At 43.3% G+C, this 19,268-nt stretch overlaps 1 protein-coding gene across 1 annotated transcript in view; it reads left to right on the forward strand.

Annotated features, from left to right (window-relative positions):
- Positions 1-19,268, forward strand: part of DNAH8 (dynein axonemal heavy chain 8) — a 343,175-nt gene that overhangs the window by 200,834 nt on the left and 123,073 nt on the right. Inside the window, 6 exon segments of the mRNA XM_059716994.1 lie at positions 1,645-1,787; positions 8,682-8,816; positions 10,787-10,909; positions 13,141-13,354; positions 14,158-14,267; positions 18,103-18,266. Coding sequence (XP_059572977.1) covers positions 1,645-1,787; positions 8,682-8,816; positions 10,787-10,909; positions 13,141-13,354; positions 14,158-14,267; positions 18,103-18,266 — 889 coding nt within the window.

The following is a 19,268-nucleotide window of genomic DNA, read 5'->3' on the forward strand; positions in this document are numbered from 1 at the left end:
GCCACCCCCAACACTGATTCTGGAAGGTGGCAGTGCAGGGTGGTGGGCGGCAGCACTCCATTCCCACCTGCCCATGCGTACCTCCTAGGGCCTTTCCAAGTATCCCTGGGGGTATGTGTACCCACAGTTGACAACCCCTGCACTGGAGGCCTGGATAGGCTTGCAAGGTGGGCAGATCTAAACTTGATGGCATTTAACACAGAGAAATGCAAGGTGCTCCACCTCGGGGGGTGGGGGGTGGAATCCACACCATACTTATAGGCTCAGCAGTGCTACACTCACTAGCACCACAACCAAAAGAGACTTGGGAGTCACGATTGACCATGAGATGAACATGAGCCACCAATGTGATGCCGCAGCTGATAATGCAAACAAAACCCTGGTTTGCATCTACTGATGCATCTCAAGCCAGACCCAATAAGTCATCCTCCCACTTTACTCAGCTTTGGTGAGGCTGCAGCTAGAATGCATCCAGTTCTGGGCTCTGCACTTCAGAAAGGATGTGTGGTGAAGCTTAAGAGAGTCCAGAGAAGAGCCACATGCATATTAGAGGACAAGAGAGCAGGCCTTAGGAGAGGCTGAGAGTAATGGGACTCTACAGCCTGGAGAAGCTAAGGCACAGGGAGGGGACTTGGTGGCAGCCTATAAGTATATAAAGGGGTGTACATCAGGAACTGGGAGAACATCTGTTCACCAGGGCACCCAAGGGAGGACACAGTGTAACCATTACAAACTCCTGGAATACCATTTTAGGCTGGACATAAGAAGAAACTTCTTTACTGTCCGAGTCCCCAGAGCCTGGAATAGACTCCCCCCCAGAGGTGACGCAAGCACCTATGATGGACATGTTTAAGAAATTCTTAGATGCCAATCTTGCTGGGATCATTTGACCCCAACTGACTTCCTGTCCCTTGGGCAAGGGGTTGGACCCAATGATCTTGTGAGGTCCCTTCCAGCCCTAATGTCTATGAAATCTATTAAAACGAATGCATATAGCCATTTCCACAATATTTTTATAGTTTCAATAAAATGGTCACTTTCACAAAAAAATTATGGTTCTTGGTTGCTTTACTCATCTGTATATGCCATAGCTGCATCTATTTTCTGAAATAGATTTTCTATTGCCTGAAAATATAAGTTTTTTCCAGAAATCATTCTATAAGATTGTATAACCATCTATCTGAGGATTTGCAACAAACAGAAAAGCTCGAACAACTAAGTGACTATCCAACCCCAGTGGCATTCTGTCATCCTAACAATATAGGAGGAAGTGTCAAAATTTAGCTGCTTAAAAGTGACTCCTTTTTCCATCAGAATTCAGGATACACTAAGAAAGAGTTGATATAGTTCTCCAGTTCCTTTTTCTTTATAATATGAAAGTGGAATAAGTGTGACCCCCCCACTTCCTCCTCCCCCTCCCCTACCACCTTCCTTTTTCTTTGTGCTAGGAAGCAGAGAAAGGAAGGACTTCTCTCCAAATCTGACTGTCTGACTTCCAAATTAACAGCTTCTGCTGTGAGTCACCTGTGGCTGAGCTGTCCTGGGGCTCACAGCAAAGGGGAAAACAGTATTTGAACTAGTGAAAGTACTAGGTTCATACAGGAAAGTATGAGGCAAAACTTTTTCCCTTTTGTTGCTTTTTAGGTGACTGGGAACACTGGAGTAAAAGAGTTCAAGAATATGTTTATCCAACAGACAGTGTCCCAGAATATGCATCTATTTTGGTTCCAAATGTTGACAATGTGAGAACTCAGTTTTTGATTGACACAATTGCAAAGCAACACAAAGTAAGTGCATGGTTTTATATTTAATATTGCAGCTAATATATAAAGTAAAGAGGCTAAAACTTGGAAATAAGAAGTTCTCTGTATTTTCTCTGCCTCCAATCACATTTTGGCAGGTTGAGCCTATTGGTTTATTTACTTTTTATAAGCATAGGACTCTCGCGATTAACTCTGGATCCATATAAAAACATGTAAAAGTAATGCCCATTCTTAACATCAATAACAAATCATTTGAGTAAGATCTTAATATAAAAATCTGTTAAGCATAACCTAAATAATCCCTGCCTTTTTCCCTGTCTGGAAGAGGGTTCATGGAGGTCTTTACAATACTCCTTGAATATCAACTGATTCATGCTCTCCTGCATGAATAGGAAATCTAGATTTGAAAGCTAAGCATCATCCTTTAAAAATACCCTGTCACCTGCAGTTAGTGACAGGTTGCTTTGTTCCTAACCCTTCTCTTCACTAACTTTTGTTTTTTATTACAATTTAATGCAGCAAAGAGCAATTTAAAATCTCTGTGAATAGGAACATTGTAACATGGTGACTTAGACACCTGTCTCTGACTACAGTACTTCACCTGTGGCATAGTAGAACTAACCTCCCACAGACCTGGGTAAACCAAAATGGTATTTGTTGCAGGGCACTAAGGCTGTTTCTTTAAGAACAGAAACAGCTGGGCTAGAGAGCCCTGTGAGCTGAGGCAGAGCTCCACAGCTGCAGGTTGCAGCAGGCTAATTAGGGAATTAGTTGGCACCTGTACCCAGTCAGCTGACTGGAAGGAGGCAGAGCTCTGTGCGCACATAAGCCCCAGGGCAGGGGCTGGCAGGAGTTAGTTCCCTGGCAGTCACCAAGGGAAGGAGCTTTTGCAGGGAAGAACCACTTAAGGACATCCAATGGCCTGATCTGCTGCCTGCAAGATTAATGGAGCTCATAAGATACCTGGGGCCAAGAGGCACACAATAATAAGAGAGAAGTTTACCTTCATAAAGGGCTGGAGTGTGGCCCCCATTATTATTGTCAAGTTGTAGCCTAGGGGCTTGTTTTTCTGTTGTCCTTTATACTGGTAGACTGGAAAGAGGCTAATAGGGGAGGAGGAGGCCTCATTGGGGCACACATTGCCGTGTTAGAGACCCAGCACCAGAGAGGGTGCAGTTGCAGGGCCCGCAGAGCTTGGCACCAGAAGGGTGCAGTTACAGGGGCCCAAATGAAACCTTATCAGTGAGACCATATTTATATACCACCTGAGAGGTATGGGGTGTACTAAAGGGGAGGTTTTGGAGCCATGAATCTAGCCCATAAGGCTTGGAGTGTTCCATGAGGCACTAGCTTACGGTGAGATCCAGCAAGGGGTCTGTCCAGTGGTGGGCATTCACCCCAAAACCCTGCCTCTATCTGGGGTAGAGGCTTGTCTCTATCATTCTGTGTTTTTTTGTCAATCTCTGGTGCTCCTTGCCTTGTCTGAGTGGTTTTCTCTTTTTTTCCTCCTCTTTCTTATTCTGTCTTCTGCACCAAGACAGTTTTAGCACCTTGGCTAGGCAGGCCGAAGTCCACCGCGACGTCTTGCTGGACTGTCCCACGTGTCCACAATCTCATCTGCCATGACTTGTTGTTATGGGAGAAAATAGAATGCTGGGGCATGTGGCCTTTGACGCTTTCGCTCTTGAAATCTGTCTTAATGTAGTGAGGGCTCCACCAACCCCTACACTCTCACCTGTTCCACCAGGTGTTAATTCAGTAGAATCGGCAACCTGCCTCTGAGCAGTACAAATGGTCTGTGGGTCTCTAGGTTTGGTCAATCAATAGCCCCAATGGGCCTGTTTGTACTTCACCCAGCTTGGAGCCTTGCACAGATCTGCCATTAATCCTAGCCAGTTCTTTTACTGGCCTATTGTCCCGATAGTTGCAAACACATTATCTGTCTGGGATGACTTCCCTCTCACTCCAATGAAAAGGAGGACGAAAAGAAACTGACACTTCTCCTGCCCTTATATTCCCAACTTTATGGTACCCTTTTTCTTCAGCCCTGCTATTAGGGTCTTTATGGTACCTTCTAACTGCCCCGCGGCAGTTTCAGTTTCTCTCTGGGCATTTCCTTCAGGGTTCTCTCCCCTAGCAGCTCCCTCCACAGAGCTGCTTCTCTTAAACCCATTGCTTTCTCAGTGCCTTCAGCTATTCTTGCTGTCTCTGTGCCTGAGTCAGCCACTTCCAGTTTCTGGTGCCCTTTTTTGCCTGCCCCAGGTCTCCTTTTATCCTGGAGTCCGGCTGACTACTCCTCCCCTCCTGAAACACCAGGTGAAGAATGAGCCCTGTGGAGTTCTTTGCAATTCAAGTGGGACCAATTTACTTCTCTGAGGCTCTTCTCTCTCCTCACAGGGTCCAAGATCCCGCAGGGTTTAGTAGGGTCCAACAGGACTGTCACCATGCAGAAACTCATGGGCAGCCTCCCTATTTGTTATTTATACTAACAAGACATGGCAGGAAAGAAAAGAAAGTGCCTGCAGGAGCAGAATTGACATGATCACAGAGCCCTTTTGGCATCATGGCTATCCCCAGGGACCCTGTGCCATGACAGTGTTTTATACATGAGGTACAATTTACAGAGCATAGTCAATTAACCTACACAGAGCACAGTACTCAGAGTGAGACCAGTGTGGTGGGACAACTCATCCTGTGGAGGCAGACTTCAGTGGAGAAAAGCCTGATCAGGGGGTTTAGTCACCTAAATTGAAACGTTTAGGTGGGATTTTAATTGTGATGATTTATGGGCTTCCATCGCTGTTATGGAAAGGGGTTCTATCCTTTTTTTTTTTCAATTATTATTTTTTATTTTTCGCAGAGCCTGTCCACATCTCCCACACTGTGGGCAAGCTGCTGGTGGGCTGAGTGGACTCTGAGCTGCGGGGGCCGTGGTCCTTCCCTCTGCAGTGGCAGTGACCTCTGGGGCCACCCAGGTGGGATGCTAGCAGAGGGATGCTGCCCCAACTTGGAAGCAGTACCCTGCCAGATCCAATTCTTCAGGGGAAGAGTTGGATCTGGCAGGTGTTGCCTCTGAGATGGGGCAGCACCTGCCCACTAGCACCCTGCCCAGGCAGCCCTGGGGGGCACCACCACTGCAGAGGGAAGGACTGGGGCCCCTCACAGCTCAGGCAGTATGCAGCCCACTGGCAGGTCATGTGGGTAGGCTCTGCTGGGAAAAGAAAACACCAGCAAGGGGCCTGATCCTTTTTGTGGAGCTTGCCTGCCTCTCCCGTGGCCAGGGGGTGAGCTACTGGCAGGCCCCGAGCTGCGGGGGGTCCTAGTCCTTCCCTCTGTGGTGGCTGCATGTCCCAGGACTGCCCAGGTGGGTGGCTAGTGAGCAGGTACTTCCCTAGCTTGAAGACAGCATTCAGTCCAATCCAACTTTTCCCCGAGCCTGAGCTGGGCAGCATCTGGCATACTAGCAGCTTGCCTCGATGGCCCCAGGGGGTACTGCCACAGTGAAGGGAAGGACCGGGGTCCCCCGCAGCTCAAGGGTTGCTCAGCTCATCAGCAGCTCAACCCCAGCCTGTGGGAGATGCAGGCAGGCTCCATTGGGGGGGGAAAAAAAAAGGACCAGCCCCCCACCACTTCTGCCTTCAGCCTGCCTCTTCTGCAGCAGAGGGGGGTGTTGGGGGAGCTTTCAAAAGGCTGCAACTTTATAAATATCTATGTTACAAAGTAAACTACGTATGGATATGGTTTAGTTTGCAACATAAACTCATTTAAGTCATAAAAAATACCCCACGTCGTGTACAATGTGATGCAATTAAACTGCAAAAATGGGCTATTTTTGTCACATGTACAAGCACCTCCTTTTGCTTTGAACTGTAGCAAGGGTTGCACCATTTTATCTGTTTATCTATACCCTCTTATTAATCATAATCTCAACTAGAGCAGGGGCCAGGTCTGGGTCACTGAAACATTGCAACTGGCTAGCGGACATGGGGCTTCAGTAGTGGGGGTTTCAGCTGCAGGCTCTCTCCCCATGCTGCCATGGGGACAAGTGCCAACTGTGCATGCTCTCCTGAAGCTGCCATAGGAAGACTTGGTAGTTGGTGGATGAGAACTAAAACTCAGCCACCACCTGCCTCTGACCTGGGGTGGGTCATTCCTGCCCCCAGCTAGAAAAGGATGTCTACCTAGGTTACCTAACTGAGCTAGAATCATGGACTCTGTCAAGCTGTGTCTTTGAAGGAACCACAACGCATGCCCCATAATTCCAATATAGTTCTAAGACTTTTGTCTTACCAAAAGTGAATTTCCACTTTGCATGCTTCACAAAAATAAATCCCTCCATCATCCTGTCCAAATCCACAACATTTTGCTGAAAAAACATCCTGCTTCAAAACAATGGTATAATCTGGAGGCATGTCCAGTTCTAAAGATCTATTTTGGACATACCAAACCAGGAAAAAAAAAAATCATGCTCTTTGTTTCTTTTAATTTGAAGTGACAAGATCTTTGGACACCTTAACTATTCATGGCCAGATGGATTAAATTCGGTATTGTGAAAGCATATGTATTTACTAACAAGAAATTAAAAAAAATAAAAAGCTTTAGTTTGTTTCTTTTTCCCTATATTTTTCTATTTGCTAGTTCTTAGGCAACATAAAATTGTAGGAAACAATAGCTTGTGGAATAAAAAATTCCTTACCTGATAATTTTCTGTCAATAGCATATTTTGTAGTTCTGCCCTCTTAATATGACCCCCAGAGCATAGACAAGAGATTAACATTTATTTCTAAGCCTACAGGCTTATGGGCCAGATAACCCAAAAGTACATAGTTTGTTAATTGCTGTTAAGATTACTAATCATTTACTTTGAGTTTCATCACACCTTTAAACTGTCTTTTCTAGAGGGTAGCTTGAGTGTAGATGGGTGTACTACATGAGACATTTCCTGTAGAACTGACTTATTAACTCTGCAGTAAACATCTCAGTGTCTATACATGCACCTCTCTTAGAGTGCAGGAAACTAATAAACTCTGCAGCAGGGTAGTACTTGTAAATACAAGTACTGCTGTGCTGCAGAGTTTTTGTGCACAACAGCATATGTGTAGATGCTGACCTGGCTGGCTAGGGCACGATGGTGCCTCATTGTGGGGACTACCTGCTGGCTATCCCCTACACTGAAGCACCCTTGTGCCCCAGCCAGCCAGCCCCTGCACAGCACATTGAGCCTGGTCAGAGCAGCTCTGGGCTGGCAGTCTGACCCCTGGAGCCGCCTGCCAGCTGGGGCTGCTGCAACTAGGCTCCACATGCTGCATTTGAATATACTTCAGAGTTGACTGCTCTAGAACTAATTGCTTCCAGGTGCACATTCAAACAGTGCAACTGGAGAGCAAAAAACTCTGGAGCAATTTATTCATGTGCACTAATTGCATGTGTAGGCATTCCACCTATGTCCAGGCCCCAGCCCATGTGTAACGGGTGTCTAATCAGGGCCGATTTTCCTTTGGCCCGCCCACCTGTTTCTGGGCCAACTGCCCGCCTTCCCACCTGCCATGCCTTGTTGTTAATTAATTATCTTAATTAGGCAGGAGGCTGCCAATTTTCCTGGCCCAATGCCAGGGGGCGCTATCTGCGGCTCTGTACCTCCCCTACACCGCAGTCTATGCCTTGCAGATGGCATCCAGCTGTTACTCTTACTAGCCCCACACTGGGCCACTGGAATCCTCCTGTCAGGACCCCTTCAAGATCCCTCGATTCAGGCAGCCTACCCCACCTTCATTCAGGCTATCTAGCTCCTTGAAACTATTTTCCCCTCTTGGGTGTGGTCCCCTTGGGACCTTTGGCCACACAGGCCCAGGCCTCACCTCCAAGGCCAGTCAGAAACCCCAGGCCCTCTTAGCTCTGGGCATCCCTTGCAGTGGGCCCCTGGCCCTTTTGACTGTCCTGGCCCTGGCCCCAGCATTGACCAGTTGAGGGTACTCTCTCAATCAGGTCTGAATCTCTAGCCCCACTCTCTCCCCTGGGGTCTGCCCTCTGGGCCCTAGTAGCAGGTAACCCACCCGGTTGTAGGGGCTGGGGTTAAGGTGCCCCAACCCACCTTTCACCGGGGTGGTAAGTGGCCTGGCATTTCCTGGGGGCTCCTTTGCCACTGAGAGCCCCACCAGGCCACCCACTCCCAGCAGGGTGCAGTTTTAGGTCATGCCCAGGACCAGGAGCCTCCTAGCCATCCCCTACAGCTCTTCCCTTACTTCCAGGATGTTCCAAGAAGCCTCCCAGCTAGGCAGTGTTGCTGCCTGACCAGCCAGCAGGGAACTGAACTATTTATATAGTTAGCCAGGGTCAAAATGGCTGCCGCAATCAAGCACCTGCTGGCTGCTTGGCTGTGGTCTTAAAGTGGCAGGCACAAACAGTGCCCTGGCATACCATGTTACAATGCAGAACCTCTTCTAAGAAATTTCAGAGGAAGGGGGAAGCTCTTTTTGGCAAAATTATGGGAGACAATGATAGTAGAAAGGAAATTATTGGGTAAGAAATTTTACATTGAAATCATGTCAGAAACTGCATTTGATGGTCCAATAATGTCCTCACCACATGCAGTTTTAATAGCTCAAATGGTACACTTTAAGGAAGCTATTGAAGTGATTGTTTCAGGAAAAATGTGATACACAGAAATTGCGAGAAAAAAAATTGTGGAACCTCCCGTACCTTTTCTTTTTATTTTACCCCTTTTGGCCTCCCATCTTCAGTAATTTGTGTTGGGGAATCTGGAAGGGATGGTAAACCCTCATAGTCTTTATAGTGGTATAGGAATCCTATAAGTATAATGTATGAATAACTAGATAAATATTTTATTTTTTAATACCAAGTGCTTTAAAATATTTCTGCAATGCTCTGTCATGAGTTTTTTTTAAATGTTTATTACAGGCAGTTTTGCTCACTGGAGAACAAGGAACTGCAAAATCTGTAATGATTAAAGCTTATTTGAAAAAATATGACCCTGAACAACATTTGTCGAAATGTTTAAACTTTTCCTCTGCCACAGAGCCATTTATGTTTCAGGTAAAAGCTTATATTTATGCAATACTTATGCATTTTTGCTCATGTAACTATTTGGAAAGTACCTCATTTTGTTAATATAGGTTAACATTTTCAAAATATCCTTAGTGAGTTAAGACTGCAAGTTCCTATGCAAGTCAAGGGATCTTGTTCTCCTACGTCATTTAGTCATTCTTGAAAATCCTCTACCAAAATACTTTTCCGATTTAAAATAAGGTACAGTAAATAGTTCAGAGGTGCGCAAATTCATTCATTCTTCACAAATGAGCTGTGTCCTGTTTTCATGGATCTCTGAGATGATTCAGTATTTTTTGTAGGGATTCTAGGACTAAGTTTCACACTTTACTTCACACCATGAGAAACTTTTGCCTAGGGAAAAGATTGGTTGAATCAGTTTCCAAATAGTTCATTTTATAGGTTTAATTTTTATTCATTTTTAATATTATCTGTCAAATGAGGAATCACTGAAACTTTAAAGGTCTAATCATTTGGGACCTCTGGGGTAGCACTTCTGTAGCAGACTGCAATAATAGCTGCACACAAACTATGCAAGAACCAAGTTAAGAATGACAAATGGCAGATTTCCAGGTGCTCTAAGGGAATTAAAACTCGGCTTCTGCAAAACAAAAACTCAGAGCGAATGTCAGCCCATCCTTTGAGAAACCAGAGCAAAACATATGTAATTTCATTGGAAAGTAACAGAGCATTAGTTTCTTGGAGCTAAAGCAATAAAGTTGGCCCTACAAAGGTGCCAGAGTCCCATCAGGGGTAATCACATTCATTGGTCAAGGGGAGCGACCATAGGAGAGCCCTAACAAGACTGGTGGGGTAGGCCACAGTGGGTGCCAATAAGGAATGGAACATTTTAGTTGCAGACCTGAAGCCTGGTGGATCAAGATAGGTCCAAGTGGAAACAGAATTTATACTCTAAGTTGCAAAAATTGCACTTACACAATTATGTAAGTGCTACCTAGGTGTGTCATGGTGATATAGGATTTGATCCTAAGTATTCTTTATGACTTCTCATACATTTGACCTCCCAACAAGCATCAATTTGCCAGTTTCAGTCGCACACAATGACCAAATTATTTCACCAGAAAAACAACTTCCATGTTACTGGCAATGGATGCTGTCTCAAACAGATAGCCAGAAGGCTTGCTTAACACATGCTCACCTCTCCCACATTTTGGAAGACTCACCCAGAAGATAATGTGAGAAGAAGAAAAGATGATAGTTCTAATTCTATGCTGGTTAAGGAGACTAGGCAGACACGGTTCTTTGGGTAAATGTGGTATCTTTTACTAGACCAGCTAAATAGTTGGAAAAAATGTTCTTTGCAAGCTTTTGGGCAGAAACATCCTTCTTCAGGCACAGGGAGTCTGCTGGTGTGTCGTGTGCTCTCCTGTATAGAATAGAAGCCAATATGCAAAATGCAGGTCTGTGAAAATGCATGTGAAATAGGTAAGAAGACTAGCATTAAAGTTTCTACTGCCTTTACCAATGAAACCGGGCCTACTTTACTAAATTGTCAGTTGTCAAATTGTTATCTGATAATTGGCTTTCTTTTAACCACTTCTTACTTCATCTTGCCAGCTGTGGTAGTTTATAATGAATTACATTTCAGTCATTTAACAACCTGTTTATTCTAAAAAGTCATACAACTTATCATTAACTGTGGGTTTATTGCTAATAATTTGCTGTAGAGTTGTTTCTTCAACTTTAGAAGAACTTATCTGCTGGCTGAAATGAACTTCAGGACTTAATCCTGAATCCACTAATAATAACAGGGATAGGCACAGTCCATTCATGAAGAATTGGGAGAGAAGCTGTTAATAAAAGAAAATGATCTGGTAGAACATTTCATTTATCTCAAGGGAACAAGAAGCAGAGTGAAAAATAAATAGAAGTAAATACAAAATATTTTTAAATTATTTTCACAGCATAGACACTAAATGAGAACCTTTATTTTATAGAGGACAATAGAGAGTTATGTGGACAAACGCATGGGCAGTACTTATGGACCACCAGGAGGCAGAAAAATGACTGTATTTGTTGATGATATTAATATGCCAATAATTAATGAATGGGGTGATCAGGTATCATTCAAAATTTAATATTTTAATATATTACTAAATATATTCTAAAGTAACTTCAGATTTAATTATTTGTGTTAAATACCATAATTCAAACCTTTTTTTTTTACATACAGGAAAGATTTTATCCTTTTTTAGTATGCAGTATTTTTGTTTATAAATAAATTCTGGAAAAGTCATATAATAATGATATGTTTATGAAGCAAAAAGGGAACAGATTAGACATCTCAGATATATATTTCAGATTTAGAAGTACTATTTTGTACATTATTTTAAGTTATTTCATATTTTATAAGACCATATGAAAGCAGCATAATTCTCAAAAGAACATGTTATTAACTTTCTGTGTGAGATTAAATTGACAGTAACTGTCACTTAGCACTGTTTTAGAGAAAGCTTAAATTTGATTCTGTGTTATCTATGGAAGAGCCATCTGTGTCTTGTAGGCAGACATAAAAGTTCTTAACACTGCTTAAATATTTATTTTAAAATATTTATTTCCATTCTACATGTCCCAAGACATTTGTCTGCTTGTTTGTCCAAAGCCAGTTCACACAATGGGAAAATGTATTGCATGCATTAAATCATTAAAGAGCATGCAGAATCTCTTTCTCTTGGACATTTCTTCTTAAGAAGGACATACAACATTATTTGCTTCTTTCAACTGAAAAAGCAAAGTGCAGAAATCATCCAAGTTTTCATTATTTGGTACATAAAAAACCTTTTGGAAAAAGATAGGTCTTTAGGAATACTAGCTCCAAAAGACATTAGAACACATTCACTGAGGTCAGCAGCAACCTGATTTCTCCATCTGTGGGTGCATCTACACATGTGTTTTAGTGCCAACTAGACTGCAGTAAAACATCACTTCCTACACGTACACTGGTATCAGGGTGCAGTAAACTAATTAGCTTTGCTGTAAGATAGTACTGTTGAGGACAGTACTGTCTTGCCACCTAGCCACACAAGTCTGTAGGTTCAGGATCCTCATGCCCTAGCCAGCTCCTCCACTGCCTGATGCTGCCACCCAGAGCCCAGGGCTGAATTCCCACACCCCCTGCCCCCTGCCAGCCTGGGCCTGCTCCGCCACAGCTCAGATTACTGCTGTACGAGGCTCATGTGTGGATGCTGTGCCCAGGAGCAGTTTATTTTGGTTTGAACAGCTCTGGAGTTTATTGTTTCATCTTAATTTCATGTGTAGATGCATCCAGTTAAAATTATGTTGGAGAATACTGTGGGTGTGGACAAATGTAGCAATTGTACCAGTAGTAAATTCTGCCAGTGTAAGATGCTGTGATATAACAATTATGTCTGTTCATTTCTACACTGGTATAAAAAGAACTAAACCATTGTAACTTTAAACCCATTTTATTCAGGTTTAAAGTTACAGTGCTTTAGCTTGCTCACACCAGTATAAGGGCTGATTAAATATAACTGTTAGTCTGGAACAGTTGATTCAAGCTCTTGAGTAGCAAATCTTGCTTCCCTTTTAAGAAGAAGGATTAAAGTTTTCTTGTACCAGTGATAATCTAGGAAATATGCAAAAAGCAAGGTTTCTAGTAATATCTTTTATTAGACCTACTGTATAGCATTCCCTTCACCTTTTAAAACAGTTTTCAGTTATAGCTGTCCACAGCTTATAGTTTCTTAACTAATAATTTATTTGTTTTTATTCAACTATTTGCCAGTACCTCCCACAAAATGGTAGACAAACTCATTAGTATTTTTCTAGTTAACGTGTAGATCTTTTGCTGGTGAATAGCTAGATGGATAGATAGATGGGATGGGGAACTTAAATTTGCTGCTCTCACTTCTGCCCACCCCTCCCTCTGTCCCAATCCCATTTTAGCCCAGTACAGCACAGCTCTGCTCCTGCTGGGAGGTGCACTAACACTGCAGCCAAGCAGGCCTGGGAGAAGCAGCTACCGAGCATCCCCCTTTCCCCTCCCACTGCTCTGGCCTCTGCCATCAATGCATTGCCAAAGCCACCCATCCCCCATCAGACTGGAGCTGGATTGTTCAGCCTGAGGCTTGAAAAAGGTTGTTTTCCTCTGGGATAAAGTATTATCTCTTATGTAAACTTGAAATCTTATCTCTGTTCTGACCTATGTCTAGATTAACGCACAAAAGACTCTTTGGAGGCAAGTATCAATACAGCAAAATTTAAAGAAATTAGCATGTGATTGTTTTCCATTATTTTCCTTTGGAATGGTAATTAGTGATTTTTTTGATAGATCACAAATGAAATAGTGCGCCAGATGATGGAAATGGAAGGAATGTACAGTTTGGATAAACCTGGAGACTTTACAACAATTGTTGATGTACAGTTAATAGCAGCTATGATACACCCTGGAGGAGGCCGTAATGATATCCCGCAGCGTTTGAAGAGGCAGTTTTCTATATTTAATTGCACATTGCCATCCAATGCATCCATAGACAAAATTTTTGGTAATCTTTTTATTTATTTATTTATATATATAAAATTTATTGCCAATTAAGCCATGTAAGCTATAAATTTAATTCTCTTCTCACATAAATTTAGTTCAGTAGTCCCTCCAGATTTCAACTCCTAAGTGTGGGGAGGGCTGACTTGTATGTTGCCTTGGTACAGTAAGACCCTTTGAGAGCTTCTCTAGCTGGATTAGGTCTACCCCATGCAAGTTAAAGCCAGGGTTTAGACAGCTTCTTCACTTTATTTGGAATCAGTCCACACTTTTACCCATTACATTTCCTTAACTCAGACCTCAAGATCTAACAGCCATTTTTGCAGACCTGTCTTGTAATCACTATTTAAATAGGACTTTACATTCCCACCTCCTGGATTATGAGGTTCCTGCTTTTATGGTCATAAGAAGTGGAATCCATATGAACAAAGCTTGAAGAAGAAAAAAGTAGTTACTTTATAATAACTGCAGATCTTCAAGTTGTATTCTCCATGTGGATCCTCTTCCCTCCTCTGCTATAGAGTCTTATATCTGGATCTGAGGGATAACTGGATCTGCTTCGCTCTTAATGTCTTCATGCCTGGGAGTGTGCAGGCATCCAGATAGAGGTACAGACACAGCCCCAAGAGAGTATTTGCCAAAAAGGATTGGATCTCATGGGTGAATAATCATCACAAGTGAGATCCGTATGGATATCACATCCCAAAGAACCAAAAGTTTTGCAAAATAACAGTTCTTTCTTAGGAAAGAATGAGGTATATATTGCATTTATTCTAAAGTTTTATCTTGTGTCTTATTCTTTTTCAGGAATTATTGGCTCTGGATACTTTCACCCATGTAGAAAATTCAGTCCTGAGATATGTGATGTAATCAAGAAATTAGTCCCAACTGGCAGAATATTATGGCAGTGGACAAAGGTACACAATGCTAAAAATGATGAAAATATTCACTATTTATGAACAGTGTGCAACAGGGTGCAGGGACCCTTTAAGGAACCAAAAATGGCTGCTAGCTCTGCTTGGCAGTGAGGTACAGCTAGGGGGAATCAGATTCCTGGGTGGATTCCCAGCGAGGAGCATTTAAAAGCTCCTGAGAGAGAAGTGAGACCTGAAGAAGTTTACTGTCACTGAGAGATGCTGAAGAAACTTTGAGGCCTGAACTGAAAGGGTTATTTTCTTTTGATTTCCTTTGAATCAAGTGCGTAGAGCAGCCTGAACTTGTATTAGATAAGATTTCAAATTGAAGGGCCTGGTTTTGTTGAATCCTGAGAAAAGAGTGACTGCCTTGCAATAAATGATCTGGCAGAAGGCATGACCACCTCACACAGAGTAGCTTTTATCATAACTTAGGCAGACACTGAAAAATCATATTTTGCATGGAACTATCCACAGTTGTTACCATTTGCCAGCAGGGAAACAGAAAATAGTGGTGTCTGTCTTCCAAGCTCTATCCCCAAAGTAAGGTAACCTAGAGCAGGCTTGTCCAACATATGGCCCATGGGCCGCCCTGCAGCCTGACAAGTCATTTTATCTGACCCGGGCGCTACCGCCGCCACTGCGGAACACGGAGCTGCCGCCACCGCAGAGCGCAGAGCCGCCAGCAGCGCTGCTACAGAGCACAGAGCCACGGCCATGGAGCACGGAGCCATGGTGGTGGGGCAGCGGTGAGGCGAGGCGAGGCGGGCAGGGCCGACCCGCGGGCCCCAGCCAGCAGCGACGGGAGGGGAGCTGCTTACCCCTGCAGGGCCGGGCTCGTCAGTGAGCTGGGTTCTGCCACCGCTGCCCTGAGGAGAGACAGCAGTGACAGACTGCAAGGATGGAAGGAATCTGTCAGTGAAAAATGAATAAGTAGGAGACAGGAAAAGAGCAAACAGGGACACAGAAAGAGTGACAGGAAGTCATGGAAAAGAAAATAGGTCAAAATTAGAAAAAACAACAGTAAAACAGGGAAGAGAGGGGGAGGAAAGCAGGGGGGAAAAGGCCTAAGGGAAACAGGATAGTGATAATAGTACAAGGTGAGAGAGACTCTCAGACAAAAAGGAAAAGGAGGAAATCAGGAAGACAAAAGGCAGAACAAATAGGAGGAGGGGAGGAAAGGTTGGGGAAAAAGAAGAACGTAAGAGATGGGGTCAGGCAGGTGCCTGGTGGTGAATCAGATGTCAGGCAGGTTGTAATGTGTCATAAATCCAATGGCTATGTTAAGTCCGTGAAATATTGAGTCTGTGAAAATAAAAATAAGCATCTTTGTCTGTATAGGTTTTATTTTTCTATTTATTCAAAACATACCACCAGGATGGGAAAAGTGGATGCAAATGCAGGAACCAATCTCCCCACCCCATGACTGCATTACAGGCAGCGATGCCAGCTCTGCTCTGTGGAGCCTGCAAGGGAAGCCTTGCACTGGGGGGAAGGGAAACCCCCACGAGACCCCACATAGCTGCGGCAGGGTCTCAGGCAGGCTCAGGGGAGCGGGTAAAACCCAAAGGGCAGCAGGAATTCACCTGCAGCCCCCCTGCCCCAGCACTGCAGGGAGAGCTGACACTCTGGGCTAGGGGGGTCATCCCAGAGACCCCCAAGAGTCCCATCCAGGGGCCCATGCACACTGAGGAGTAGGTAAAACAACACCCCAGCGCCCCACAGCACACAGAGCTCATACTGAGTGAGGGGGGGAAACCCTCCATAAGACCTCCCAGAAGCCCCCAAGACCCTGGGCAGCATGTGGATTGCAGGGTGGGCACTACCCCCCATATCTGCTCCAGTGGTGTGGCCCGTGCCACCGCCACTCTTCCAGCACCAGAGCTGGTGCTGTGTCTGCAGCTGGTACCTCTGCCAGCCCCACAAACTCCCAGCAACCTCCATAGGTGATTTTCTTTCTGCTTTCCACCTGACTACCTCTTATGGATTTCCTGCCCCCACCCCCTGCCATTTTTACTGGAGGGGTTGGGGGTGGAGGATCTCAATTATACAAGGTTGGGGTGGGGGAACTCTTGGGACACTCTTCCCTGCCTAGAAATTGCTGCTGAGAATGTGACAAGTTAGAAGACACTTGAATGATTTCTTTCTTTCTTTCTCTCTCTCTCTCTCTCTCTCTTCCCTGCCCCCCACCAAAGTGAGGCTGTTCAGTTTGGGTCGCCAGCCCACTGGGTGATAAAAAGTTTGTGATCTGGCCCCACATTCAGAAAGATTGGACACCCATTACCTAGAGGATATGCCACTTAGAGAAGATTGTATAGCTGTTCTGAATGTAATTAACAAAGCTCTTTGGGCTGCTTTGGCTACCTTTGTGAGGGCCTCAGGCCCTGCCCTTCCCCTCCCCTTCCCCTCCGGGCAGGGCTGGGGGTTTCCCACCCTGCTTGCAAATAGCTCTTGGAGGCTGGAGCTCAACCAGCCTGCAGAGCTGTTTGCAAAAGCAGGGGATCTGTGGGTTTCTCTGCTAAAAGGAGAAATCCGTGTTTTCTCTGATAAAAAGGGGAAATCTGTGGTTTTCTCTGTTTTTCCATGGGAAACGGGAAAACCAGATCCCTGCTGATCATATCTTCAAGGACACATGTATGCATTTTTCATTCAAGATTTACTCATTAAAATTCATAAACAACTACCATCCTCGACCTTCCTAAATATTGGCTTTTTGGTCATAGCTCAGTAGCGTAAGTTAGGGAAGTGAGATAGGCACCAGCCCCAGTTGCCAACTTAGAGTGGGCACAGGAATGGTGCCCCTCTCCACTAAAGTCTTTGCCATGTCAGGAGCAACCTTCCTTACCATAGGAGCCGGGTGCTGGAACACAACTGGAACAGCAAGGGTCTCAACAGAACAGCAAGGCTGTCCCCCTCCTCTATGGCCCTTAGCTCCCTCTCCCCAGGGAAGTTTGTCCAGCGTGCCAAACTTGATGGCTACCCCTCTGTCATAGGTTATATACAGTACTTTTGGGGAGGTACAGCATTCTTCATACAAAGAATATGAACACTACCCTAAAATAAAATCCAAATCTGACCTTTAATTATACTGAGGGATCCAGCTTACTTCTTTATTAAAGTGTATTTTTACTGAAGACACCAAAGTGCTATTGCTGTGAGGTCATAATGAGACACTTCCATTTTTTTAAGCTGTATCTATTTTTAGAATTAAGACTGCATACATATTCTAAATACAATCTCCTACTTTTTAAAATGTTATATATTTAAACAATTTATTTGATATATTCATTCCAATTTGAAATGTTACCTTTCTCTAACTTAACCAAATCATACAAGTCGTAATGAACTCAAGAGTCAGGTGAGAATGGAAGGAGCAACAGTAGAAGCTAAAAGGAGGGGTGGGGGGCTTGCTATGAGAATAAGTTTTGGAGTAAAAATCCAAAAAAGTCTAAAGGTTTCAAGGTGCAAAGTGTACACAGTTTTAATGGTCTGTTAACTCCTGTAAGTTCTAGAGAGTTCCTTATGTATATCCCAAGCATTAATATATTCATATATTGTGGACTTAAGATGTCTTTTTGATCATTGTTATTTAAAAAAATAGCCACTCATGAATGTTCTCAGTGTTGACATTTACATATACAGCTTATATGTAAGCTGTTGTTATCTTATATGTTGCTCCTGCTAACATCAATAAGATTTTATCGTTGATTTCATTGCAGGCAGATGAGTCCCAGAGCAGAATTTAAGAATGCAAATGTCTTTATTATGTTGATTTGTAATATTCGTGTTTCCTCCTGGTTGTCATTAACTTAACCAATGACTATATTTTTGGTTTTAGACTAAGATGCTACCCACACCATCCAAGTTTCATTATATTTTCAATCTTCGAGACCTTTCCAGAATTTGGCAAGGAATGCTAACTATAAAAGCAGAAGAATGCAACAATATCACTACACTTATGGCACTTTTTAAACATGAATGCACTAGAGTAATTGCTGACAGGTACAATCATTCTGTCATTTTATATGTATAAAATATTTAGGAGTACTAGGAGACCATTATATTTACAATAATAGGCTCTTGATGTTTCTTTAGAAATGAATGTTAGCATTATAAGGCCAAGTTTAAAGATGTTTACTTTTTTCTGTGAGCTTGCTGCCTACTGCTGTTATCCCAACAGATACCAAGATTCTACATAGGACATGTTCTAGTCTTAATCTTTGACATCAGGAAAGAACACCACTGTGAAGTGAGAAAAGCCTCTAGTCTTAAATTTATACATGGCCCACAGATCATAAAATTCAAACACTTAAGAAAAGTGATAATATGATACCACTTAAGTGGTATCATAAATGAGTTTCAGAATGACGGCTTGAGGTAGGATCCAAGGTTCTGTTGTCAGTACCTGCTATTGTGACAGTAAGCTCTTAGCAAAATGTCAAGGTCTATTAGAAGTATTAATCAAGTAGGACTGATAAATTGTTAAATGGAATTATCAGAAAAAGAAAGATCTTTCATATACTTTTGATAAAATCTTAGAATGAAAACAAAAAGAAAGTGTTGTTCGGACTCCTGAATCAGAAAAAAAAATAGCAGAGGATGCATACGCATTTTGACAAGTACAGGAGGTCAGTGGATAAACAGCTGAACTCCTGTACTTGTACAGCTGAACAATATGTGCATTTAAGCCAGAGTATCAATCTATTCCACATTATAGTTTCTTGTAGGTCAGGGGAAAAATGTGTTTCAGCATACAGATAAAATGGAAGGGTTTACCTTGATACCTTTAAAGAACGTATTAGATTCTAGAACATCTGAAATCCAGGGTGGAAGAGAAGATAAAGCAAATCCACATCAAACAGTCCATGGTGCTTATCGATAGTGATTGTTTCAAAAGAGAATGAGGAAATTTAATTTCAATGAAGATTTCAGAAAAATGAATGATATTAAATTCAAGATTGCCCCATGGCCCAGGGATGATTTGTCAAACTTAAGCAGTGCTAA

Source organism: Alligator mississippiensis, chromosome 1 (genome assembly GCF_030867095.1).
Source record: "Alligator mississippiensis isolate rAllMis1 chromosome 1, rAllMis1, whole genome shotgun sequence".
Lineage (NCBI taxonomy): Eukaryota > Metazoa > Chordata > Crocodylia > Alligatoridae > Alligator > Alligator mississippiensis.